Source organism: Suricata suricatta, chromosome 2 (assembly GCF_006229205.1).
Source record: "Suricata suricatta isolate VVHF042 chromosome 2, meerkat_22Aug2017_6uvM2_HiC, whole genome shotgun sequence".
In the NCBI taxonomy this organism is placed as follows: domain Eukaryota; kingdom Metazoa; phylum Chordata; class Mammalia; order Carnivora; family Herpestidae; genus Suricata; species Suricata suricatta.
The window spans coordinates 138,130,457-138,156,909 of record NC_043701.1 but is presented as its reverse complement, the minus strand read 5'-3'; the positions used below and the strand labels follow the sequence as shown (position 1 = coordinate 138,156,909).

At 44.8% G+C, this 26,453-nt stretch overlaps 1 protein-coding gene across 1 annotated transcript in view; it reads left to right on the top strand.

The window, feature by feature from the left end:
- KCNMA1 (potassium calcium-activated channel subfamily M alpha 1) overlaps positions 1-26,453 on the top strand; it is a 507,555-nt gene that overhangs the window by 282,846 nt on the left and 198,256 nt on the right. The window contains exons 10-13 of the mRNA XM_029919828.1: positions 14,081-14,191; positions 16,774-16,879; positions 18,644-18,726; positions 22,267-22,336. Coding sequence (XP_029775688.1) covers positions 14,081-14,191; positions 16,774-16,879; positions 18,644-18,726; positions 22,267-22,336 — 370 coding nt within the window. The remainder of the gene's footprint in view (positions 1-14,080; positions 14,192-16,773; positions 16,880-18,643; positions 18,727-22,266; positions 22,337-26,453) is intronic.

The window sequence follows — 26,453 nt, the reverse complement described above, 5'->3', positions numbered from 1 at the left end:
TGTCACAGACTAAGCTAGCTCTAATTTGAACTCAAGAAAGCTGTTTGTGAAACTTAAATTCTGTGGCTTCTCTTAGAACTCTTCTTTATATAGACAGAGGAGTGGCACATACTCACAGATGAGAAGTGACTTGTTACAGCCCAAAGCCCTAAAACTGCCTTCTCTGACAGTAAGAATACCCACAAACTTGCATATTGCTTAATCTTCACAGCAACCATGAGAGAGAGGTATTATCATCTCCATTTGCAGTGGGTGAGGAAACTGGGGAACACAGCGGTTATGTGACTTGCCTGATGTCACACAGTTAATAAAGGGTACATTTAGGATTTGAACCCAGGGGCAGTCTGCCTCACTGTGAGGCCATGCTGCTTCTATGGATCATCTCCTGAGACCCTTTTCTGTTCTGAACCCTGTGATCCTATGGTTGTATATTTTCTTCCACCTCTACCCATAAGTGAGGCCACCACACTGTGCACACGATGGAAAGGAAGAGAGAGGCATGAGTATCACTGTAGGCCTATCTCTTCCTTCTGCTCACCTACTGCCTCTGAGCATCTTTGCCCCCCACCCCCCAAGGACAAAAAAGCGGAGAGGGGACCAAACCATTTCTTCCTTGATTTTTCTCATTTGGTTAGACTAGGCATGAATTTATCTCTTCTACACTTTCATCAATGAGGGGCTCTCAAGAACAGTTAGATGGATCGTTGACCAAAATTCTGCTTTAATCATGGGTCTCAACACTTTCAACCCCTTCCTGGGGGTGGTGTCTTGACTGTCAGTGAGAATTAGAGTAGTAGGAGCCACTACCCCTCACCTCCAGAAAGTCCTCTCCAAGACCCATGCTCTAGGTTTATTTCAGAGCTGTAGGTGGGAGTGTAATCCTCAGGAGGCTGGGTCTTCCTGAGGGACTAAATCCTTCCAACATGGCCTCAGGATTGTAAAAGAGAGCTCCAAAGCCATAGAGGTTCACAGAATTTATCATGCTTTTTCATCTAAAAATGAAAACAGAGTACTTTATTATGTTCTTTAATGTGGTGGTCATATTTTAAAGGGTATTGAATAATTTAGACAACAATTTCAAGAGCTGAGAAATTCTAGAACACAGTTAGTTTCCTGCCTCACTATCTATTCCTGTTATCATTTCCATTGGCTCGTTTTCATTCCATGGATGTTCACTGATCACCTCTGTGCCCAGCACAATGAGGGTTGTGTTGGGTGTCAAGGATTCAGTGGTGAGCCAGCTACCCATGAGACCTGTCCTCAAGGACATTACTTTCACCAGGAGGCTACAGGCAATGAGCAAGGCTATGACTGAAGGAAATACCAAGTACAATTGCTCATACATGTGGCAAAAACGAACCTGAAAAAGACTAAGATTCTATTTTAGAGCAAAACAGGGAAGACTTACCCTAAAATGGTCCTGGAAGGTGACCATTCAGAGGAGGGCACGTTACAGCCTGTTGCATGGCTGTTCACCCCATGTTTTGTTACTCCTAGGCCGAAAGGAGCCAACACCCTAGTTTTAAAATTCATATCACATGAACCCCACTCACAACCATCGGTCTTTGGTCCTACCTCCATGGCTCTAAGTCTTAAAATCTTATTTTCCTTTCAGGTTCTATGTAGCCTGTAAGGGCACTCTCACTGACTTCCCACGAAAGGGCACCCTGCGTGTCTTCCCTGGCTCCTTGTTAGTGGGTTCTTATTTAATTCTGTGTCTCCTCTTATATCAGAAATAGCCTCCTCATTCATCTCTCTCTGTGGCCTTTGTTTCTTTCTGAGACCACTTTCTATCCCCTCCTGCCTGGCTATCTTGAAATTCCACTCCATTTTCTCCATAACACCAAGCTTTTTCACTGTGGTTCTAGACCACATTTTGTTTTTTTAAAGAATTAGAATTTTAAATGTTCTGCCTGTGCCCCAACAGGCATTACCAATGGCCCTTGATCAACATGGGTTTGAGCCACACAGGTCCACTTACACACCGATTGTTTGAGAGAACTACAGTACAGAACTATAAATGTTTCCTCTGCCTTAGGATTTTCTTAACATTTCTTTTTCTCTAGCTTGCTTTATGGTAAGAATACAGTCTCTGATACATGTAACATACAAAATAGGTGTCAGTCGACTGTTTATGTTATTGGTAGGGCTTCCAGTCAACAATAGGCTATAAATAGTTAAGTTTGGAGGAGTAAAAAGTTACATGTGGATTTTTGGCTGCACAAGGGTCGGCACCTCAACCCCCATGTTATCCAAAGGTCAAGCATATTTCTTTACAAAGACTCGCCCAGTCTACCCCATAGGCCCCCTCCTCCCCCCAGGGAACTAGCGTGGGTCATGCCTTCATCATCATCCATTCCACACGTGATTATTGAGTGCTTGCAACACACAGGCACTGGGGCTAAATGTACTTCTTCACACCCATGAAGATTTCCAAAGATGCCACATCTCTCGAGCTATGCATTGTATTGTTTGGCCACCAAAGTGGCTGGGGAGTTCAAACTCGGAGTTTATTTAAGCCTCCCCTCTTGGTTCCCAGAGGTGACTGTCTTCCTATAATAGCATTTCCATCTGTTCTTTTTCTGATAAGGGCTGACTCCAGCACTTGGGAATATGATGTGGGGTTAATTGGTGTGGTGTTGTCTTGGGCCAAGTACCATGGGCCTCTTTTCCTTTCCCGTCTATGGACAGCTTGGGCAACACTCACTCTCCCTTCTGCACAGCCTGACGTGGCGGGTGGGGTTTACTCCTGGAGGGGGTGTTTCTTATAAGGTGCCATTTATTATTTCTAGATCACAGATATCACTCTGGTTAAAATGTGACAGGCTTTGCATTTCACACAAACTTCCATCCTTTGACAGGGAAGCCATTCAGCCGTCTCCTTGCGTGGCCCATGTGATTCCCAGCCCGAACTCCCAGCAATGTTTTCAGATTCCTAGATTTTAAAAGCCATAAATTAGCAAATCATCAGCATATCACCAGGAAGGATCATCTGGTAGCCATTCTAGTCAGAAGGAAACACAGGCCCCAATAACTGATCTTCACAAAGATATGAAGAACTGTAGACAGACAGATACAGTAAATAGGAAGACAAACAGATAATTCAAGTTGACAGACCATCTTGGACTGATTAGACATTCTGCTTTGATTAGCATTAAACTTTTGGGGGAGGAAAAAAGAATTGAGATTGCCCTAATACTTTGGAAAAATGACCCCTTTACTACTTCTGAAATTCAGAACCGAGGGGCAGATACCAAAAGCAAGTGTCATTAGATGCTGTTTTGTATAATGTAACATGCTAGGTATTCCTTTCTGATGAGAGAGGGATCTTGCTGGGTGTGGATGTGGGCGCTTCTTTCTTTGCATCTGCTTTGGATTCTTGTAAGCCACATCTTCAGCCCCTTTCAAACTTGAAGCTCTATTTAAAGAGACTTGGATGCATATTAAATCAATTTCCTGATAATACCTAATAGAGTGAAGGCTTTGTCCCCCTGCTCCCCCCTTCACTTTCTTGCTGTCTCTCTTCCCTTCCACACACTTATCAAAATGTTCCAGCTATTGTTCTGAAAACAAGAATAGAAATGTAGGTGGGAGATGAACTGTGTACCCCCCAAAAAAATAAAAAAGCCATATTCAAACCTAGACTTTTGCTCTCAGATAGTCTTTCCTCCCTAAAAAAATTTTTTTTTGAATATAACTTTTCTAATTATAGTCCCTAAAAAGTCTTTCTGCCCAACCTCACATTTGATTGGGTGGATCCTCTCTGGGAAGGTTCCAAATCTAAAGAACAAACACCACTATCGAGAGTAAGTTTCACTGTGTTTTTTGTCTCCCAGCTATGTCATTTCTTGTGATAGAAGTCTTTCTAGAGCTGTGCAAAGTGGCTTCTGGTAGACTTGGGTGTGTCCCACTGCTGCTGCCATCATACCCTGAAAATAAACCAGGAAACTCTCTAGCTGTCCAAGCCTAGTGTCTCCTTCTAGTAAACTTTAGAGGCTGTTGTAATGTGACACTCATGAAAACCTGATTCTGTGTCTCTCGGGATTCAGGCTCCCACAGCTAGTGCAAGTGCTGTACAACGATGACCTGTCCCCACCCCAGAACCATGGGGACTCTCCAGATATGGTCCCAGCTGTCAGTAAAAGTAATCGCATCCTCCCTCCCTATCCCTTCTTAACCAGGGGACATGGAGGCAGTTCGGAGATAGATTCGTGCCTATCTCTGGGCGAAGTTTTGTGACCTTAGCCACTGACCTCAAAAGCAAATGCCGCGTAGGATATAGAACAAATTTAGGAAAATTCCCATCCCAACATGTTTGCTCAGCTAAGTATGTGAGCCCCCGCCATGTTCCAGTCACTGTGCTAGGTTCTGTGGCTAAAGAATGAGCAAGAAAATGTAGTTCTTGCTCTCCTGGAGCCTACCTGAGACTCTGACCAATCAAAACCACCCAAGGAACAAGTGGAAGCTAAACAGAGGCTTGATTATGTAGGAGCAGCATCCCAGTGAGAAGTTCTTTTGGCAGGAATTTTGTTCAATAAAATCATGAGGCCTGAAAGCATTTCAGAAGGAATGCTTCCAAAAGCATTTGATAATTCATATTGTTAAAATGTATCCATTGCTGCAGTTTTAGGCAAAGGTAATAGTGGGGTGACTTGTGCACCTAAAAACCTATGATTCTAATGATGGGCCCAGTAAAACCGGCATACAGAGAGACTTAGGAGGGTGAGGGAGCTGCTGATGCTACCCCAAGTCCCCCTGTTTTTCATCCCTTAGAGCATCCCCCTGCCTTGGAGCAGACCCTGGCACCTGTGAACTCCTCCCAGTTCTTATGTGTGTAACAGATGCCGAAGCCAGCTGAGGCCTTTGCAAGTGTGTTAGGTCTACTCAGAATGGATTGGATAGCTGGGGCCACAGCCTTGGATGTGGCTAGGGAACAAGGCCAGGATGTGCCCACTTGATTGTCTTTATGGGAAGGTAGTCCCAACAACATATGCTCTAGGGCCATGATTTACCAGGGGTGTTAGCAGGGAGGTGGGGCTTGCTTTGTATATCAAAGCTAACAGACCTCCCCTGTACAAGGGCAGAAGTAAGACCCATTTCTTTGCTTGGACTCATTTTCCCTCCATTCCACCTTCATCCCTGAAGGGTATGGCTGACCTTGGCCTTGGCCTTAGTCTTCTCTTCAGGCCTCCTTTTCAGAAGCAGCATTACCAAGTAGAGACAGGCAGATCTACTGTGATTTGCATAGAGGAAAATGCTATTCAGTGCCCTGATTTCTCTTAAGATTGGAAAAATCAGGTCAAAGGAAGATTGACTTGCTTGAAAATGACCGAAGGCTCCCAAGCCTCCAGTAATGGGATGAATAAGATGTGGAGGGGCAAGGGTATTCGGGAGAGACATAGTGTAATTTGTGAGTTGGGCAGTTATGGAATTGCTTAGTTAAGATGACTGCATAATTCCTCTTTGGGGAAGGAAGGAAAGAAGGGAAAGGAGAGAAAGAAACCAAAGCAATACCAACATACTAGGGTGTTGTGGAAATTAAGTGAGAAATTAAGGTTAAGGTAAACAACTCTTCCAGTTATAGGTTCTTTGATTATAGGCAACAGAAACTGATTCTTGCTAACTTAAGCAGGAGAGGAATTTTTTTTGGCAGGTTAGAGTACCTTATAGAATTCAGAGAAAAGCTGAAGGGCAAGATCCAAGAAAGGACAGAGTTGAGTCAGGCGAGTACCTGTGGGACCCAGAAAGCAGAAACTCAGGGACAGTCATTAAAGGGTTTTGCTGCCAGGATGGATCCCATCTTGAACTTAGTGTCATCCATTCAAGGCTGAGAAGTATTGATTGACCTAGTTCGGGAAGGGAAACTTGATTAAAGGTCCCAACACTGTATGTGATTGGGGATGACTGGTTCCCCAAATTAAAAATGAGGGGCCATTGACAGAAGAGAGGGTGCCAGCTGGACATGTCAACAATGAAAGCCTCCTGAGGTTCTCAGAATTTATTTTCAAGAGTTGGACTGAGGCTTCCTTTAGGCAACAAGCTACATGAGAGATTTGATCATTCCTTGGGCATGGTCTAGTTATGGAGGTCTAATTGTGATCTAGGAGGTGGAGGTATAGACATACATTCCTCTGGCATGGTTTAGGTCCTGACCATCTGCATCTGATCAGATGCACCTACTTTGCAGAAAGTTCTGGTCTGGTCAGGACATCTCAGTATTCACTGTTGGCACTACCAGTAGTCTGTCCTGTGACCTTGCGACTCTATTTTTGTAGAGGTGCCTTTGCTGCACTGTTGGGATCTATTTGCTCAGCCTTCTGCCCCTTTTTAGGGAAACAGCCAAACAGCCTGTCTCTTCCAGAATAGCTCTATTGACAGCTGGATAAGATGATTCCTTTATCCTCTTCCTCACTAGGAGGGAGAAGGCATTTCCTTTCTTTGTAATTAGCAAAGTACTAGCTGTGGCCCTGGGTAGGACATTTTCTTATCTCCAAACCTCCTTGGGCTTTTGGTTTGCTTGTTTTGTTTTTTCATTTGTTTTAACAGGAAATGGTTAAAGCCAATGTTTGGGATTATGGACTCAATACATACTCACAGTTGTTTTGATTTCGTTTTTGTCCTCTTTACATATACTGTTCCCTCACAAGGTCAAAACATGGTAGTAGGTCTGGGGTAGCAGAATCAGCCAGTGATCTGACAATCTTGAAGTTAACTAACGGTTATGTTTCTTCTACACTTACGATGGCATTGGGTGTCCAAGACAAGCACCAGTCCATTGGTCAGTAGACAGTTCTGGAAAGTCTAGCAAGCTTTGGAGGTCCTGAGCCAGGTCCTCAAGTGGGACAGAAGTCATGGGGTTTCGGAGTTTTGGGGGTTCAGAGCTGATGGCCAGGAAAGAATTCTTGAGACGTCTTTGGTGCAAAAAAGCTGATTTTATTAAAGCCTGGTGACGGGGCCCGTGGGCAGAAAGGGCTGCACTGGAGTTGTGAAGAGTGACTGGTTATATACTATGGAGTTGGGTGGGTAAAGTCAAGAGGGAGTTTTTTAAAGGGATTTTCATATGCTAAAGAAAACCAGATTACTGGAGACCTAACTATGATCAAGCTAAGGTGTTTTGTTTTGTTTTGTTTTGTTTTTTCCCTCTAACAAAACATCATTAAGACAGAAGGAGTTCCTGGAGGTGAGGCTATTGATAAGATTGCCCCTTCCTTGTAACTTTCCTAAGATACTTGTAAACTGATAGAGACTCTACCAATTTAACCATTTGTTTTCTATCCTTTCCTTTGTTCTTGGGCAGCCAGGAGTGCCTGAGGAATATCACACATATCCCACCCTGGAGGCGGGGGAGGGCATTGCAGGGTGGGCTTGCCTTCTGCTCCCTCATCAGAAGGATGGGACCCACACAGCCTGGAGCTAGCTTTTGTTGGCCCCAGGTGAACTGCCATGCATGGACGTCAGTTCCTTTGGGAAGGGCTCTCAGTACCGAAGGATGTGGGAAGGCAGGGTTAGATTCATCTCCTTCCTTTTCGGCAGTGGGGTCCTGCACCTCACAGGAAAACCTGGCTAACAGTCACCCTGAAAGACATGATCCAAAGCAGGGGACACTATGAGACAAAGCAGTCGCAGAAAGCACCACCAGGTGATACAGAAGGTCAAGCCCAGAATCTGCCTAAGCCTCAGCTTGTGTGAGAGTCTTGGAAAGACTGTTCTGTAGACACTGAATGGTTCAAATTTAATCTTGGAGGGACAACTTTAACTTTTAGGACTGGCCACTGTGTCTTTAGGTTGTGGGGTCTCTTGCCGCCCCCAAGCCTGCTTTTTATGTGATAAAATGCTGCTGAATTTCCCTGACAAGTCCTTCTTAAAATTCATTCCCATCAAGCCAGTGGCTACCATTGGTGAGGGGTGTTGGGGGGAGGTGGGATGCAAAGAGCATGATTAGAAGTCTCAGCAGAAAGACAGAAGAGATTCTAGCATATGTATTTGATATAAATATTATAGTTTTACAGAGACATCTAGATCAATATATGCCACATTTCATCTACCTCTGACAAAGTGAGCACAATGTATTCAGGGAAAGCTGTATAGGATTTTCAATTTACTCTGTGTGATTTATTGTGACAGGATAGCTATGGGTTTTTTAAGTTCTTTATACTTGTTCCAGTAAAAATGGATATAGTATCTTTAAAAATAAACAGCCCAGAGCTGTGCATTTTACATTGTCTTCCTAGAATGAGGCTCTGCTAAAGAGTGATGTGAAACCTCCCTTCCCTAGGGGGACCTGATGCAAGCGGCTTTGCCTCAGTCCTTGCTCTTTAGCTGTTTTGAGGTGGGGGGGTGGCGGGGCGGGTGAACAGGGAACTGAATTAGGAAGTACTGCAGACGTCTAGACGAGATGTGATGGTGGCCTGAACCAGAAGGGCAGAGAGCTAGAATCTGTGGGTGGATCCTTCAGTATCCATGGGAGCAGCCCAGTCAGTCTGGGTCCCTTCATTTTGTAGTGACCGGCCCCAGTCTCCTGTCTCCCAGACCAGCAGCATCAGCCTCCCCTCTATCTAGAAGGCGCTGAACCAAGAGGGTAGGGCTGCTCTTGGCTCTGCCATTCACCTTGTACTGAATCTCTGGGCTGCAGTTTCCACACCCAAATAACAGGCCCTAGACTAAACATTCGCCAGGGGCCATTCTCATACTAAGATCAACAAGAGACTGTGGAGTGGAGCCCATTGCCTTTTTCAGGCTCAAAGAAAGACTACTTGAATCTCCTTAAATGTGTGTAGATTTTAGTTCTCATTCAGCTAACCTCAGCCTCAGTGAGTCTCCGGAGGCCTCATTCACTGGAGCCTCGAAGAGTTTGGGGGCTCCCTCAGCATCTCCTCTTATGCCTCCTGCCCTTGGTCACCTCCCCCAAGTTGACTGTTCTGAAAAGCAGCAGTGGAACTGAGCTCTGAAATAGGTTCCTCCTCAACCAGGGCATCCTGGCTGCCCTGGGCCATCTCCAAGGAGGAAGGAGAGTGATTGAGAATGTGTGGGATTTCATTCTGGGCGACGGAGATGCGTAATGAGGAGAGAGGCACACTCCTGTGCATTCAGTGAAGATGTACCCATTTAACAAACAGTTGGCAGTTTTCTGGTGAACCCTTATGGGGTTCGAAATAACCAAGCATTATTCTTATTCTGCTTGTCACACTCACCCACTGATGCCACACTTGCTCATGATGCATCAGTCCAGCCCGTGTTGTGTTTATGGAGCCCTGCCCCCCAAACCACGCCCGTTTGCCTACACTGGATGAGTAACTCTTTTCCACAGAATGCCATCTGCTACTATTTTGGCATTTACAATGCTTCTTCCTGCATCTGAGAGGAATCTTTTAATCCAGCCATTAACATTAGTTTATCCTAAGAAAGATTTGTTTATAGAACTTGACGAAGTTTAAAAAACCCAAAAGTCCTCTCAGATCAGAAATGGTTATTGATTTAGGCTTTTTGGCCATCTTCACAAACCAGTGACCAGGTCCTGTAGATATCAGTCATTTAGATTGACTGATAAGATTGACATTAAGATAGACTGATCAGTAGTCTAAAGAAGTTCAAATTTAGAGCCACGTTGAAACAGCATTAATTACCTTCATAGTGTAACTTTCCTAAATATTCTCCACCATACATGGATAAGGTTTTCCTTATCTTCAGAATCCTTGGGCTGGTGAGGCAGTCCCAGGCTGGACATTGCATATAATGTTTAAAATGGGTATTTGCATCACTTTGCCATTCCTCGACTTGCCAAATTGTGTGGCTTAAGTTTAAAAACTTGATTTAGACTTTCTGCTTTCACTCATAGATCTAGTGATGCTGCAACACTCTGATATTTTTAAAAAGATGCTTTTTATAATGTTTGTTTATTTTTGAGAGAGAGAGAGACAGAGCTCGAGCAGAGGAGGGGCAGAGAGAGGGAGACACAAAATCTGAAGCAGGCTCCAGGCTCCGAGCTGACAGCACAGAGCCCTGTGTGGTGCTCCAACACGAACCATAAGATCATGACCTGAGCTGAAGTAGGACGCTTAACTGACTGAGCTACCCAGGTGCCCCAACACGGTGATGTCTTAAGTTTGAATGATTGCAGCCCCCAAGCCTCTCTCCTGGTCCAGTGAGGACCTCTCCAGTGTCCCTCTACTGTGTGACGAGGAAGACATCCTGTTGGGCCAGCTCTGCCTGCCATACAGGAGCGGAAGCTGAAATACTCCAGCCTCTGACCTTTGCCCTCTATCACCTCCATCTGAATGAGCATTAGAGTCGGAGACCTGGGTCACATCCTGGGCAAGTCACTTTCTTGCTGTGGGATGTCAGGCATGCAACTTAAGGAAATTGAAGTTAAGAGAGAGGTTATCTGTAAAGATGCAGATTGTAGGGATATAGGGTTGTTTTAGGATTAGGGGAGATTCCAGGGGCCGTAGAGCACTTTACATCTGTTACTGACTGATTTATAGATATCACCGGTATCCTACCATTTAATAATGCTTACAATGGCCCAGACCCTTTACTAGGCCCTTCACGTGTATTATCTATTTAAATAAATCCTCAAGATAACCTCATGAATCAGGTACTAGCACCAGCCCCTCAGAGATTCTGACTTTATAGTTGTAGAATGCAGAATTGGTACCTTGCCCAAGACTATTTTGTTATTTAGTGTCTGAGCTTAGCTAACACAGGGCTATCTCACATGGTAGGTTTGTAGGTGTCACGGAATCTGGCAGAGACAGTTCGGGATGAGGATCTCTCTGGCATTCTTCAAATCACGCACCGTGAACAACCGTCACTCTGTTTTCAAGGAGGGCACACCCTGCTCTCAGTCTTGAATATTTCCAATTATATTTTCAATCACTGAGGATATAAGAAATTCTGCTTCTCTTCTCTGTGCAATGGCATCCTTTCCCAAACTACTGTCCCTGGAATTTTTGAAAGTCTTGCAAGTATTTCTGGAAAACAAATTTTCCCTTTTCACCATCCTCTCCTTGTGCTCCTGCGGGCCCCCGGTGCTCCCTCAGACACAAGCTGGTGAGAGCAGATCTTCAAATGCAGATGCTGAGTTAGGGAGGTGACTTCTCCCCCATCCATCAACTCTAACTGCATTCAAACATGTTCAATATGTGGGCTTCTTGATAACTTCCACTGTATGGAAAACAAAATGGAGGGAAATGATTATTGGCACAAAAGGAGGAAGTCATAAATCTTCAAATCAGATATAGGACAGATTGGAACAATATGGGTTCTCCAAGGTTGCCATGATAATGTACCTAATAACTCTCCTTGGGCAAAAAGGCAATCTGCTTTCAATCAATCTCTCTTTTTCTGAGCAAAAATACCAATTATGTTGAAGGAAGATTTTTTTTCTTCCTTTTTGATAAAGACTGCTCTCCACCCCAGAAATCATGCTGTAGCTAAAAGATATATATTCTCAATTGTCTAGAATGGTATTGGACAGCTAGCATCAAATGAGAAAAGTCAATCCTTTTTTCTCCCCTCTCCTGCCTGCATTTGTCTACTTCTTAAGAGAAGTGAAAGCTAATTAAAGGCTTAAGGGATAATATTGATTGCATTGGAATATATTTTATATGTACCCAGCACATTTTCAACTGAGAGAACCCTGACTCTTTCTCAGGCTGAATAAATCAGCTGGCGGGGCCTTTGATTCAAGGGTGAGAGGGTGAACTCATCTCCTTCCCTTCCATTCTCATACATCCGTCCTAGAGATGAATGATTTCAGAAGAGGGAGAGGCAATGCTGGCCGATGTTCATTCAGTCCTTTGCCTACAGGATGGGAAGGATGAATGTTCAGGCATTTCCCCAGACCTATCATTGATTTAAGTCCCGCTTTGAATAATCACCAGGCTTCTACTGGTGTAGAACTTTGAGCTTTGCAATGCCTGAGGCAGGAAGCCGGCTGGATGGTGTTAGCCTCTCAGCTCTGTCATCTATTGAATGGGGATAAGGAGCTCCCCCAGGATCACACACGTCCTTGGGGGCAGAGCAGGGATTCCCATCTGGCTTATTTTCATAGCCAGGTAAGAGGAAGGGCCCAACCCAGATCTGTCCTGTGGAGGTGCTTGTACGTTGGAGTCGTGCTGGTCTGGCTCTCAGTCATGGACCCCTGTGGGCAGAAAGCGTCAGAATTGCCCCATGCAGCCCCACATATCAGATCAGGAGGGGGTCCTATTCCTCGCTCACCTTCTGAACATACTTGGCAAATTCAAAATCAGAAACCGCATTCAAAACATGCAAATTCATTTGCAGCTTGTTTCAGCCATATAAATACACACGTGCCACAAGAAATACTTTAAGATAGACATGACAAAAATGTATATAACTCAAATGTTCTGTTTACGTCATATATTCTCACACACTGCATTTCAGGAGGGAGTTGGTCACATGGGTTTGGGGCATTTGGACGGGTGGCCAAGGGACCTCCCTGTACTTGGCCAGTACTTGCTAGAGAATAAAGTGATCGTGCTGGAATGTCTCTTCTGAGGCAGCCACTGACAATCTTTCCTCCCTGCGATGGCCTCTGCTTGCCCGGCCACTAAGTGCAGCACCGTAACAATAACAGTCCATAATGGTGATATTATTAACTGCATTGTGCATATTATTGATTTACTCTTTGTTCTGCATCATTATACTTTCACCAATGAGTTTACTGCCTTATTCTCACATACTTAGTCAAGCACCAAATTACAACGAAAGGGCAGGCTCTTGTAATGGCATCTAATGGAACATTGCATAAGTGATCATCACTTCCTCCCATTATGCGCTGCCTGCAGCCAATGAGCTTTCTGCCTTATTGGAATGCACACAGAGCAATTATGAGGTGCAAGGGACCTAGCCATTCTAAATTTTTTCCCACGAAATTACCATGCTTCTATGTTCACCGCCTGCCGGTGCCTCAGAGGCCAGCCAGGGCTTCGGCCTCTGTCGCTAGCAGCAGCCTGAGAGGCACAGGGGCCTGGGCTGAGCCTCTTGCTACAGTCTTCTTATTAGGAGCTAGCAGGTTTCATCTCCATAGTCAAGCCTCTGCTTTGGGTCCTGGGGCAAACCCTTGCACTAAAGTGCTTATTCCTGATTGAGCATCAGAGAGCAAATATAAGTGGCCATAGTGCAGCCAGATTGGTTCAGATTCATCAGATCGGTCTGGGAGCCCAAAGATATTTGGGGCGGGGTGAGACTGTTGTCCCAGCAGTTCTGCCAAAGAGGCTCATCTCCCTCAGGGGGAGCCACCATCTTCAGAAACAGAAGTCCGCACCTCCCCGGATCAAGGCAAACTATTCTAGCCTTATCCCTTTCTAGCTTCTCTCCAGTTTGAAGTAAATTCCTCTGGCTCTCATGGAAATCCCAGGCACCCTGAGGAGGCAGCTATCTGGGGATGCACAGCCACATGATCTCCGATTCCATAGGTGTCCCATCCCCATTTAGCCCTGAGTAATGCTCACTTACTGTAAAGTGTTACATGCCCCCATTGTCGGAGGAGTTATGGCGGAAAAATGCAAAATTTCCTTTTTACTGCTTATGGCCAGCAGAGCCCATAACGTGTCAAGCCGCACATTAGCCACCCTGATAAAAGTCCGCTTTCTTACACACAAAATCATCGTTTCAGCAAGATTTGTTATCTCATTACCTGATAAGCTCTATGTCATAAACCAAGACCCATTCGGTAAATCTCTCAGGAGGACGCTTTGTGGGCAGAAAGGGAAAGATCTGAATCTGCAAGGGACTTGATAATGCAGCATTTAAGCACACGCATAATGTCACTTATTGTTAAAGGCATAAAACCACTTGGCCAAACGGTTGGGCTTTTAATAGGATTTTGTGCAGCATCAGGTGAGAAGCCATATGCCTCTTTTTCGAGGAGTCTCAGAACGCCTGCCAGCACCACCGCTTAGCCTCACAGCCCTCTGGGGATGGGAGCGGGGCTATAACTGAGGCCTCGGGGAGGAGATGAATGCTTCCCTGCAGCTGTGCGCTTCCTCTGTCTTGCCTGGGGTGGGTGCCGGGCCGTCGCTGGGCTGGCCCCATCTAACTGGCTTCTCCTATTCAGGCACATTGTGGTCTGTGGACACATCACTCTGGAGAGTGTTTCCAACTTCCTGAAGGACTTCCTGCACAAGGACCGGGACGATGTCAACGTGGAGATTGTCTTTCTTCACAAGTAAGGGGTCCCTGCTGTTTCAAGACCTCCCACTCAACCAGACACCCTGAGGATGGCCCACTGAGAATCTGTAGGAGTGAGGGTATGGGAGCAGTGTTGGGAGTAGTGCAGTGTTGAATCAACCATGATCCCTGGTGGCCTCATTGGAGAGGACAGTATGGAACCAGTGGAAAGGGAGCATTAGTTCAGTGGTGAGAACACCACCTGCCTCTGTGAAGGCAGTTCTGGGTGAAGTTCATTATGGGTCAAACACGTCATTACTGTCCCATCAGCTGTCTGGATCTATTCGATGCAGGTGTGTCCACAGTGTCTGGTTAGGAATGATTAGCTGTCTGGTGTGGATTCTTTACAAGCGCAGGAGTGACATAGTGGCCAGGAAAGACACAGACATAAGAGGAAGCAGGGTATAATGTAATAGAAACAGTTGCAACAACAATTGGCATTTCTAGAAACCTCCGCTGTAGCACGCTGTGCTGGTCCCCATGCATATGGTCTCTCCCTTCATCAACACAGGGAGTAAAGGTACACGTGTGAACTCAAAGTACTCCATGTGAATCTTTACTCAACCAGTTACTTGCTGAATAACTTACTTAGCCTCCCTGGGCCTCAGTTTTTACATTCAGTAGATAAGGAGATCATAATGGTTTCCGTCTTCTTTCTTGGGCTGCAGAGAGAATGAAAAGTAATCCACATCAAGAATGAATCAGGCACACAATATGTGCTCAATAAATGTTAGCTCGTATTATGAAAGATAAAATATATTCGGCTAGATACGCAACATAGAGGGGAGGTCTTACCATGTTTGTTGTGTAGTTGAGGAAAGCAAGATCTCCCTCTGCTCTAGGTTGCTGGGATTTTAAGCTTCATCCAATCCCCATTTAGGTAAAAGGTAGTTGGCCACAGGGATAGAGAGTTCTGGGACTCAGGCATGTCGATATGAGTGGTACTGTCTTCTTTTTTGATGGAAATGGGGCCATCATGGGGCCAGAACTAGACCCAATTTACCAAGAGACAAAGCTTATGTGTTGGTACTGGCTCTGTAGGAGGTTGACAGCCCATGACTCAGTCCTGCTCTGAGACCCCACAGAAGTCGACGTCCCTGTAAGCTTCCATTCTATGCATCTCCTTCCTTTTGACAGTTGTTCACAGAATACCAAATTGGTCACCATATTTTAGCACACCAGCATTTTTTTTTTTTGTTCTCAGCATTGAATCCTCCAAGTTCTGAAAAGACTGGCCAGGCTATGAACACAGGAGCAGAACTCGGAGATCAATTCAGTGCTTTAGCTTCTCATTCCCAGCTGAGTGGCCCAGCCTCTGCCGAGCATTATGGAAGATTCAAGAGAAGTATAGTGTGTAGGTCCTGCCCTCATATTGGTTGGGGATTTCAAGATGAGCATGTGTGCAACAGAGCTCAACCTTCATGCTATGTTCACTGACTGAGGACAGTTTGGTCAAATGGCTAATTGCCTGGGGCATTCACATCAGGGAGAGGCTACCACTTCTTACATAATCAGGCAGACTTCCTGAGAAGGGCTAGACTCGTAATGGACCTCGAAGATCGGGCAGATTTGCACAGGCACCTGTTTCTCTCTCACCTACTTGAGTCTGAATCAACGAGCTGGCTGCTAATGCTTCACTTGCTGGGATTCACCCCAACGTCCGTGTCAGCATTGTCCTAGATGGCCCGGTTAATTAACCTTTGGAGCTTTGGGTTAATAACATCCCTTCTTCTAGGGTTGTTTTGAGGTTTAAATGAGTTAATACTTGTCAAGTGCTTAGAATGGTATCTGCCACATAGTAAATGCTCAAAAACATGAACAATTCTTACTAAGTACTTAATGGATGTTAGGCAAACATTGACTTAACACAGTTCTTGGCACTTAGTAGGTTCAAATGAAATATCATCTCTGAGTGTCTAGCATTGTACCTCATAGAGAGCAGATATTTTTCATCTTTGCAGGAGTAATAAGTGAATGAATAGGTCATTCAGTGCTTTAATCCTTGTCCTCCAGTGGGAAAGATGTCTGTATGGCTCAGCACTAAGAATGACAAATAGCATACACATGTGTGAATCAAGAACAGCGCCAAGAGTAAATTAACTGTCTATGGCTGCTCAGAGGTGACATGTTTTGATCCAGATGCTCGGGGATGAGATATCCGTGGGGCTGAGAAGCAAGGAAGAGGCTTTGAGGGAGGGAAGAGCAGGAGGTTCTGCTGGGGCACCTTCGACTAATCTCTGATGTCACAGCTCAGTCTCTCTATTCATAGTATAGGGATTCCCTTTATAACAAAGGCAAGACATTTTGACCCCTAGGCCTCAGACTTTGTGAAGACCGTGAGCTTCTTTATTTTACCTTGGTTGGTATCGGTTTGGGTTTTCAGCAGGCTGGGGTTTTACTTCTGTTGAATGTGAAACTTTTATTTCTGGCAAGAAAGAGGGCTGCTTTGAAAGTGGAAGTGAAAGCCTTTTCCTAGGTCTTTCTTTTTGGAAGTCAGAGAGAAAGAAGGCTGTGGGGGCAGAAGTACCTGAGTCTAATATACCTGAGTATATTAATGGCTGTTTCTTCTCTCCCTGCCAGCATTTCCCCTAACTTGGAGCTAGAAGCTCTGTTCAAACGACATTTTACTCAGGTGGAATTTTATCAGGGTTCAGTCCTCAATCCACATGATCTTGCAAGAGTCAAGGTAAGAAGGAAGGGGTGACTTCTGCTTTTACTCCATCTGAGAGGGGGACTGACTGTGGTGAGGGCTTGCTTCCCAATATAGACAAGAGTTACCCCCATACCCCTAATGACATAAGTCAGTATGCCCCCGGCCTTGACATCACCCTTCCACTGGCCCCAGGGCTTTGTTCTCTGACACCTGCAGACCACTTATAAGCCTTCCTTCACTTGAACTAGTTATTTAATAGTTCCCTCAATAGCCACACTCCTCAAGGAGTCAGACTAGTTGTATGGACTCAGCAGACTCATATACAACATCATAATCAAGTAATTCCCATCTTAAATATGGAAACTAGATTCACTGTAGCTTTGAAATCTATTATTTACATTGGAGAAGAAAATGAAGGATAAAGTATAAATAAAATCTGACCAGGCCATAAAACATTGCGAGCTTCCTTTTTTCTTTCTTTCTTTCTTTTTTTTTTTTTTTTTTTTGGCCCTTACCGAAGACTAAAAGTATAAAACTCACCATGCAGGTATCTGGTATCACTTAGTAATGGGCTAATCTTTCATTCCCAAATCTGCTAAGTTACACTCTTCTTATAAAGCAGACCTGAGGTTTACAAAGGAAAGGGATACAGCAAAGTGGCATCTGATACTTTGCCTCATTTTATATCAGTTTTGTGAGGACGTTCGATATTTGCATGGCAGTGGGTATAGATTAATATTGCAAATCCACTGACATCCAAATGCTAACTGTGGTCCCAACATAATTTAGTAAATCATGTAATTGGCAAACATGAATAAGCCAGAAGGACTTGGGTAAATTCTTTGGGTTATTAAAGAAAACTCGAGACAATTTGTGACATACCACGAGGAAACCATGGCCCCCACCAAATGCAGGGATGGTCTGTTAAGAACAACAAACCAAGGAGGACAGATTGCAGACCTGAGCCAGCACAAGAATTCTTATGCTTATAGAGTCCAGTTAATCTTAATATTATCCAGACATGATCCAAGTTATGACTTAATGTGAAATCTAATGAGAACTTGGAGAAAATAGTTACTGTTCAAGGGCCTAATTTAGATGCAAGCAATTATTAGCATAACTCATCATTCCCTCAAAGGAATCAATCTTTTTTTGGCTCATGTTTAGATAAGTTGGTAGGTTTTGAGGTCATCTGGAACACATCAATTCATACACATAGATGTGTTGTCGTTTGAGTATCTGAATGCTAATTCAATACTAAACAATACCGAGCTGTTATCTGATTTAGGGTTCTTATTGCCTTCTATGCCACAGTTAAGATGTGAAAATGATCAGAGGAAGGACTTTGGAATCTCAATTTCTGAATCACTGACTACTCGGTTAACTCAGTAACCTGAGAGGAAGGCTTTAATCTGCCTAATGCCATTTCCCCTTCTGGAAAAATTAGGATGATGGTGTAGATCCGTTGGTTGGGAAAGGAGTCAGGGAGGAGACTGAAAGTCTTATTAATTATTATGTGATGAAATCTGGAAAGATTATACCTAAGTGACTATGCAAAATGGAAAATATAATTACCAAGGTACATGTTGTGTACCCTCTAACGGCAACAAGATGAAATGTTTATACCGTAATAAGAATTTGCAACCTATACTTTTGACAAAAAATAATCTCCCAGAATTATTTTTTTCTTTCCTTGGAAACTACCAGGTTCCCCGAAAGCTGTCAACAGAGAAAGACTGCAACCAAGCATAGCTATTTATATGTTTGTGTTCTGTGACTTTCCTTTCGGTGTCTTAGATAGAGTCAGCAGATGCGTGCCTAATCCTTGCCAATAAGTACTGCGCTGACCCTGATGCTGAAGACGCCTCCAACATCATGAGGTAATGCTGGGGAGGCCAGGGAAGTCTCTGGGCTTGGCGCTCTGCAGCCCATTGGTTGCACTTTGAGGTTTTCTGCAGAGCACCATCTCTGTGGGACCTTATTTCCTAAGAAGCCACCCTACACCTTGCCACAAGCGTAGATGTAGGGCACTGATGCCTGCAGAAGGTGATGATACAAGGCATGCCCAGCAGGAAGCTTATCCTTGGCAAATGGGAGCCCTGGAGAGCTTACAACTAGACTTGGGATTGAGATATTTCAGACAGGACTAGGAAAGGAAAGATAGATTTAGATGAGTGCAGGCCTGAAGTAGGGTGCCATGTTCCCTAAGGGAGAGTGGACGTGGCATGTCTTAACTGTGGGTGATTTTGTCCCTCAGAGGAAATTTAGAAGTATCTGGAGATGTTCTTGGTTGTCATGACTAGGGGATGCTGCTCACATTAAGAAGTGGGAAGAGGTCAGGGATGCTGTTCAACATCCTACAATGCACAAGACAGTTCCCCACAGCAGAGAAGTACCTGGCCCAAAATGTCAGTAGTGCCAAGCTTGAGAAACTCCATGTTAGAGCTTTTCATGTGTGTCTGTAGCAGGTTGACTAATATCCCCACAAAGAGGAGTTTGTTGACTAATGAGCTTTTGTTTCAGCCTGTTTTCCAAAATGAAATAGTGTCTTTACTGAAAGCCTTCTCAGTGCTTTTAATACTAATACGAATTTCTAAGAGAATGTTCTACAGAGAGCATATCAAGCCTACTTGACTCCAATGGCCCATTTCTTACAGAACACCTTTGGGTGGGTGCAGGCACACTCTGGAGAACACAGCCCAGTACCCGTCCTGTGAATGGTCCTGTGAATGGGCGAGGCCCATCGAAGGTCATTCTCTGCAGACTCCTCCCTCATTTTTTTTGCATTTCAGAAGAACACTGTTCTGTGACAACAAAATGAAGAACAAGTTAAGATATTTGGTTCCAAAGAGTTAAAGCCCCTAAGGATTCTTCTCTCCCGCAGCGTGCATTGCGGAGTAGTTAAGAGAGCTGGGAGGGAATGATAAGGAGACACTTTTGGAGAAGAGATGAACTAAGAGAAGACATCTCACCACTCCCACTACATTCCCAAGAATTCCTGCCTAACTGTGAGCAGCCATCCTTTGGTCAGGACAGGCCGCCCTCTCCCCACAGCCTGGTTTGCTGCCAGGTCCTGGGAATTTACCCGGGAGGAGGGCTTAGGGAGCTGTTTCCTCACAAGCCTCCTACCTCCCTTCCTTCGCTTCTAATCAGTGGCCCCCAAATGGCATGAGCTCTCCCATCGCTGAGTTGGGGGAGCTCCTCTGGTGCATTTGGGATGAGTGTGTCTTTCCCTCAGCATCTGGACCTTGTGCCCAGCAAGTGACATTTGGCACAGTGTTCTCTTTCCTCCTGCTTCTCTTTGGCAATATGCTCAGTGCAGTTGTTTTAAGGAAGTTGATGCATGAACTCTTGTAAGCACGGGACTTGCCAGCCTGCGGGGAGATGATGGAATGGGGACATGTGTCCACACCTCGGTCCACCCACTAGTCACAGCTGGAAAGTGATTACAGCAGCTCAGCAGAGAGTGAGTGCTTCAGTGACCCTTTCCTTGAACTAGGATTTCCATCCTTCCCAGTTTAATGTCATTTGAAATGATAAAAATGTCGCCTTTAAGGAACTTGGGCTTCATTATCTTCAGATTTGCAAACATAAAAAAACAAAAGAAGATATAATATAATGTTTTGACCCCCTCCCCTCCCCAGAGAAGTTTAAGGCTAGCTTTTTTTTTTTTTCAAAAGTGAATAATTGAAATGAATAATAGCTTTGAAACCGGCATTTCTCTTAATCACAAGATTTTATTTAAGTGCAATAGGGCTACTATGATGACATGTAAGTTATCAGGGTGATTGGCATGATGCCAAGGCATAAAAATTACAGAACAAAGGTAGCATCAGAAGTTTAATGATGCCATCCATTAACCAGAGTCAGAACTGAAGCCCAGGCAGCAAACGGAAACAGGAAGCTCAGGGTTAAAAATGGGCTCTGTCTTTCCCTTATTTGTATAATCCTCCTTTCTCCTTAGTTTAATGAGACCAGTCTGCCCCTTTTGAAATTAAAATGTCAAAGATCCATTTGAAATGAGCTAATGCAGAAAAACTGGCTGATGCTATGAACCGAATTCAAGGGCTGACCGAGGCTCAAAGTCCTTGAATTATTAAGCATGAGCCAACGCAACACTTCTTCAAAAATAAAATGAATTCCTTCAAGTGCAAAAGCCCAGGGTGAATTTGTGCAGGCAGAAGCTTACGGGTGATCCATTTCCTAAATTCAGAAGTTGTAGCTTTTCAGAGGAAACTGCTTCCTGGCTGCCTTCTCTCCATGTTTGCACAAAAAAGAGATGAAGCAAAGAGCAGTTTCTTGGTGGGAAGTTTGTGGGGGTGGTCACAATAAACGCACTTGCATTTCTGATTAGGCTTAGGAGGTGGGCCTTTCTGTGGAATTCCATTCTTTAGCCTTACTTGTCACAGAAGGAAATGCACAATGTCACCTCTGACAGAGTCAGTAATGACAAAAACCATAACTTACACGTGGAGAGAGCTTTTAATGATTTCAAAGCATTTCCACATCTGGTCTTTCATTTGCTGCTCATACCAGAGCCTGTGAAATAAATAAAGCAGGTACCGTTGCCCCCAATGTCCAGATGAGGAAATAGTCACAGAGAGCCCAGGGATTTCCTGAAGGTCACCCAGTTCCTTAGTACAAGACTGGGACTGGAATCCAGGTGTTTCTATTCCTCCACCTGCAGCCCAGTGACTGTCAGGGAGCAGAAGTGAGGGTTCGGGGAGGGGACAGGCAGTGGTTCAGAGCATGGACTGAGGGCAGTTTGAGGGGGGGATTTTCTATCAGACTGTGACCTCCGCAAGGCCTCGGGACTTCGTGCCAACTAGCATTAAAGTTGTCATTTAGACACTATTGTCTGTCGAAGGCTGAGTCATTGATCCTGTCTTAAGAGCGCGGCTCAGACATCATTTCTGTGAGTGGCCATGTGTGTGTGTGACAATTAGCATCATTTGTCAGGCTGCTTGTTTGATTTATCATTGTTGTCTCAAGTTGTTAACTTGGAGAATTGGACTCAGAGCAAATGGTTTCTAGGCCCGTCCCTAGGGTATGTGAGATTGTAAGCTGGTGGCCCCATGAGTTGAGCTTCCTTTATTTAGATGCCTATAAGGCAGTTAGCCCCCTGCTCCAGAGCCCCCAGCCCAGTGCACACGTCACTCACATGCCAACACCACGGCACCACAGGACTGCTCTCTTCTTTTATGCCCGGAACACAGCCTGTGGCGTGATTTCTTTTTCACACCGCCATGGGGTACAGCAATGGACACACAGTTTAACTTGGCCCTGTGCCCATGAGTCCTCTGGTTGGGCCTGGCTGCTGGCCCCACATTCACTCCATTTGGGTGTAATCAAATTAACATTCCCATCAGACTCCGGGGGTTATGCAGATCCTGCCTCAGCTCTGGTTCTCTCTTTTTCAGAGTAATCTCCATAAAGAACTACCATCCGAAGATAAGAATCATCACTCAGATGCTGCAGTATCACAACAAGGTAGGTCAGTGAGAGCCCGGCGTCCAGCTGCACATGCACATACATGCACACACACGTGCACACATATGCACACACATGCTGCTGCAATCCAAAAGCCTGGGAAAGGGGGTGGTGGGTAAAACCCTCACTGGGGCCTTTTCAACACTGTGTTTACAGTTGGTCACTGAAGGAAGCGTGTATTCCTTCATGTTTCTAATAGGAAGCATCTATTGGGCCCCCAGGTTCAGAATACTGATGCAATCTTAGATCTCATTTCAACAATGTCTGCTTTCATGTGCTGTGCTCATTTCTTCACTCGGTATTTACTACCTACTCTGTGGTCAACACGCTACCTTGACCTCCCTAACTCCCCCTCTGGGGAGTCCTATGTTATGCCCTCAGGGACTTTGCAGTCAAGGTGTACAGAGTGTCCCCAGCAAGTGATAGGACTGTTCTACCTGACACCACGTGACCTGGAAGAACAGATCACATGCTGGGTGGAGAATGTGGAATACGCATTCTCAACTTCAAGATGAGAACTGGCGTGGTCGCACTCAGGAACATCGCTGCTCTCCAGAGATTAAAGATAAATGAATTTCCTAGTGTTTTAGTTTACAGGGGTGACTGGAAAGAACACAAACGTTGGAGCCTATGTCGTTTTCCCTTGTGATTTCTTCTGAGTCTCTCATTCAAAGGCAATGCTCCTTCACTCGGCTTGTCATTAAATTCCCAGGAAAACAGCTTTGGGGGAGGGAAGGTGGCACCTTTCTCTGTTCAATATGGAATGGGATATTCCCGTAATGAGGCTCAGAAACTGGAGGCTCAGTACCTGGAACCAGGTGTCCTGTCTGAACTGAATAACTCCCTGCTGGGTTGTGAGTGAGTGTGTGTCCCATCTTATAGGCCATATTCCCTACAAAATAGGCAGTCAGGTGACCCGGACAAGACCCTATTGTGCCAAATGCACCAGAGCCATGCCATTATTTCTTAATTGCTGGCACGTGCTGCCCCATTTTGCTCTGTGGAGGCTCCTCAGAGGCCATTGCTAAGAGGAGCCTGCTGTCGGTGACCGGCCTACCACTTGGGTCTGCTGCCCACTGCCCAACCCTCGGCAGGTGGTTCCACTGTAGAACATGATGCGTTCCAGCCAGTGGACTCGGTGGTGAGCACCCAAGGTCACATTGTCCTGTTTGTTTCTGGGAAACCCAAGGGCATTGAAGAGATAAAGTGAAGATACTGGTAACTCACAAGCATTGGTCTGGAGAAGTTTTTTTGACAGCAGCCCCTGTAGGTAGAGGTAAATTTTATTAGCTAGGCTATGGCTGGTGACAGCTCCTAAGGCACTAAACTCTTCGTTCATTTATGATATGAAATTTCATTTAGTGTGGGAGTGCTCTAAGCTGTTGTTTAGATTTTTGACTGAATTTAGATTGAATAGGAAAATTAATGTTATATGTTTAGAAAGGGATGTCAGTTCCTTTTTTTCTCCTTCCAATGAGTGCTGATGCAGCATCTTCAAGAAATTAAGGACGATTGTAGTGATGTGTGTGATTCATGCCAAGCTCAAAGTAGCTCAACGGACCTAGGATCCAGATGGTACCTGGGCGGTACTCATGTGGCCATAGACAGCCAAATGACTTTTACAAACCTCTTCATTGTAATTATTCAGAAACAATGAGGAAGGACATCAACTGATCCATGATTATTTGCCTAAAACACATTTTGGGGGCACTGGGGTGTCTCAGTCGATTAAGCCTCTGAATCTTGATTTTGCGTCAGGGTCATGGGATTGAACTCAGCATCACGCTCCATTCTAAGTGTAGAGCCTGCTTCATATTCTCTCTTTCCCTCTCCCTTTGCTCCTCTCTCCACTCTCTCTAAATAAATAAGTAAATAAAACCCCACACACTTTGTTTAGAATCACCCCAATCTATTTGGGTTTCAGAGTCAGGCAAAATCTCATAGGAGACTTTGCCCCTGTAAGATTAGTAAGGGTACAAGGGACAGAGTGACCTTGACATAGGGCATTTTTCTCGCTCATTTCATTTCTCTCTTCTAGAGAGAGCAACACGTCCACTGGTGATTGTCATGCTGTTCCTCATAGAATTGCAAGTGGACATTTGTCACCCTGCGTTATAATTGTGCTTTCTATGAGATGCTCCCCCTAACCTTTAATATGTTTTCCTTCCTATTACCTTACAGTCGTATTTTTCTTCTTCTCTCTGAACTTTCTTTTTACCCATGACTTAATGCCCAGAGATCTCCACCCATTAAAACTCACTTTCTTGAAAGAAGCTGGTATGTGTGTGTACACCTATGTTATAGTCAACATCTTTTCAAGTGATAATTAATTCTGTAATTGGTTACTGGATTTAAAACATAAAGAATTTCAATTCCCTGTGCCCTAATGATGCTGGTATTCCAGGGCCTGGCAGGACCCAGGGGAGATGCCTACTTTCTCTCTCCATGTAAAACTGGTCCTGAGTTTGTCATCATAGTAATCTCAGATGCTGGTGCCCTATTTTATGGTTTTAAAAGATCTTGACAACCATTATCGCATTTAGTTCTCATCTGACCATCTGTGCATGTTAGCATCCCCGTGTGACCTCAGACGGGGAGTCTAAGCTCTGTCTCAGACGGAGAAGCTCTGGTGGATACAACTCGTGGTCACTTGGCAGGCAGTGAGCTAAGATCAGAACTGCCAACTGCCACCTTCTCTTCAAACAGAGCCACACCCCACTGACCCAAACCGTGGTTCCTCACAGTAGGCCTTAATGAAGGACTGATGTTCTCGAAAGTGGATCTGAATTCATGGAGAGAAACACTCAGCCTAGCCATCTCTGAACACAGAAAGATGGTACAGGACATTTTTGATTTGAGTGTAAATGTCTTGAAGCTAAATCACTTCTGATGACTTAGCTATTAATGGATTTGTTATTTTTCTAGCAGATTCTAGAAAAAGAGGTCCTTGTCTGGGACCTGGAAGCCAAGTCCCAGTGTCCGGAGATGCAGGTTCTTTGAGTTTTCTCACTAACAACCCTTACACACTTAGGTGGTAGTGTTAAAGTGGTTTCTCTGGAATGACCTTGGTTCATTATGGGGGCTTCCCCAGACTTGTCTGTCCCAGCGGAGCTGGAACTAGGCCTGGAATGGGTCTCTCCTGGTTTCCTGTTGTTATATGTCCTCCCATTTTCATGTTCTTTCTTCTTGACATGAGGAGTGGTTCAGTGGCTGATCAGAGGGAGACCCTGGTCCTGCTAGGCCAGCTCTATCAGCCCTCGTTCTCCAGATCACAGAGGATTTGCCTCTAGACTTCTGGGCAATAATGCTGGCATTTCCCACTAGATCGTAATGCCCCTCATATGACAGGCAGAGTTGCCAGGGGAGCTCTGAGACTCTTTCCTCTCTTCGTTTCATGCACATGCATGTCCCTCCCAGCTTTTCGTTTATCCCTCCCTGCTCCCTGTTCCACAACTGGGGAAGATATGATGGCCAATAAAAGGAGGCCATATGGAAGCCTGAGAAATGAAACACACTTGACTTTCCTGTGTAATAACATGTAAAATCTATCTAAGGAACTCAAACCAGATGGGGACATGGGGGACCCAAGGCCCAAAAGCCTGAACTTCATACCTGCAGAAACCTGGCACATGGAGATATGAGAGACTCTATGGCAAAGGTTTTGTTTGTTTGTCTGAAGGTGCCATGAAGGTTAGGTGTCCTTCAAATCTCCTTTCACACTCGATGATTTACTTGTTTATTACTTAGATCTCATTTCTCCGCATTCTCTCAGATGATGTGAATGCAAATGAGGATTTCTCCACTGAGACTGATGTATTCTCTGTGGTGTCAGTATTTTCTGTGGCCTTTGCAAGCCAGTGAAGAGTAGGGAGAAAAATAGGGTGAAGCGCAAGGCTTCTTGCTGGAATCAAGCCTATGAGAGAATATCTCTGATACTCAGCTTGACAGGAATTTCCATCCACTATAGCCCACACACCAGACGTTTTTAACCACATTCTCACTGGGGAGGGTACAGTCCTCTGTCCCAGGAGTCACTGCTGGCTTAGGACCTGTGAGACTGTCACAGGACTTTGCAGGAAGGAATTTCACAAGAACGGTCTTTCTGAAAGCAGAGCAA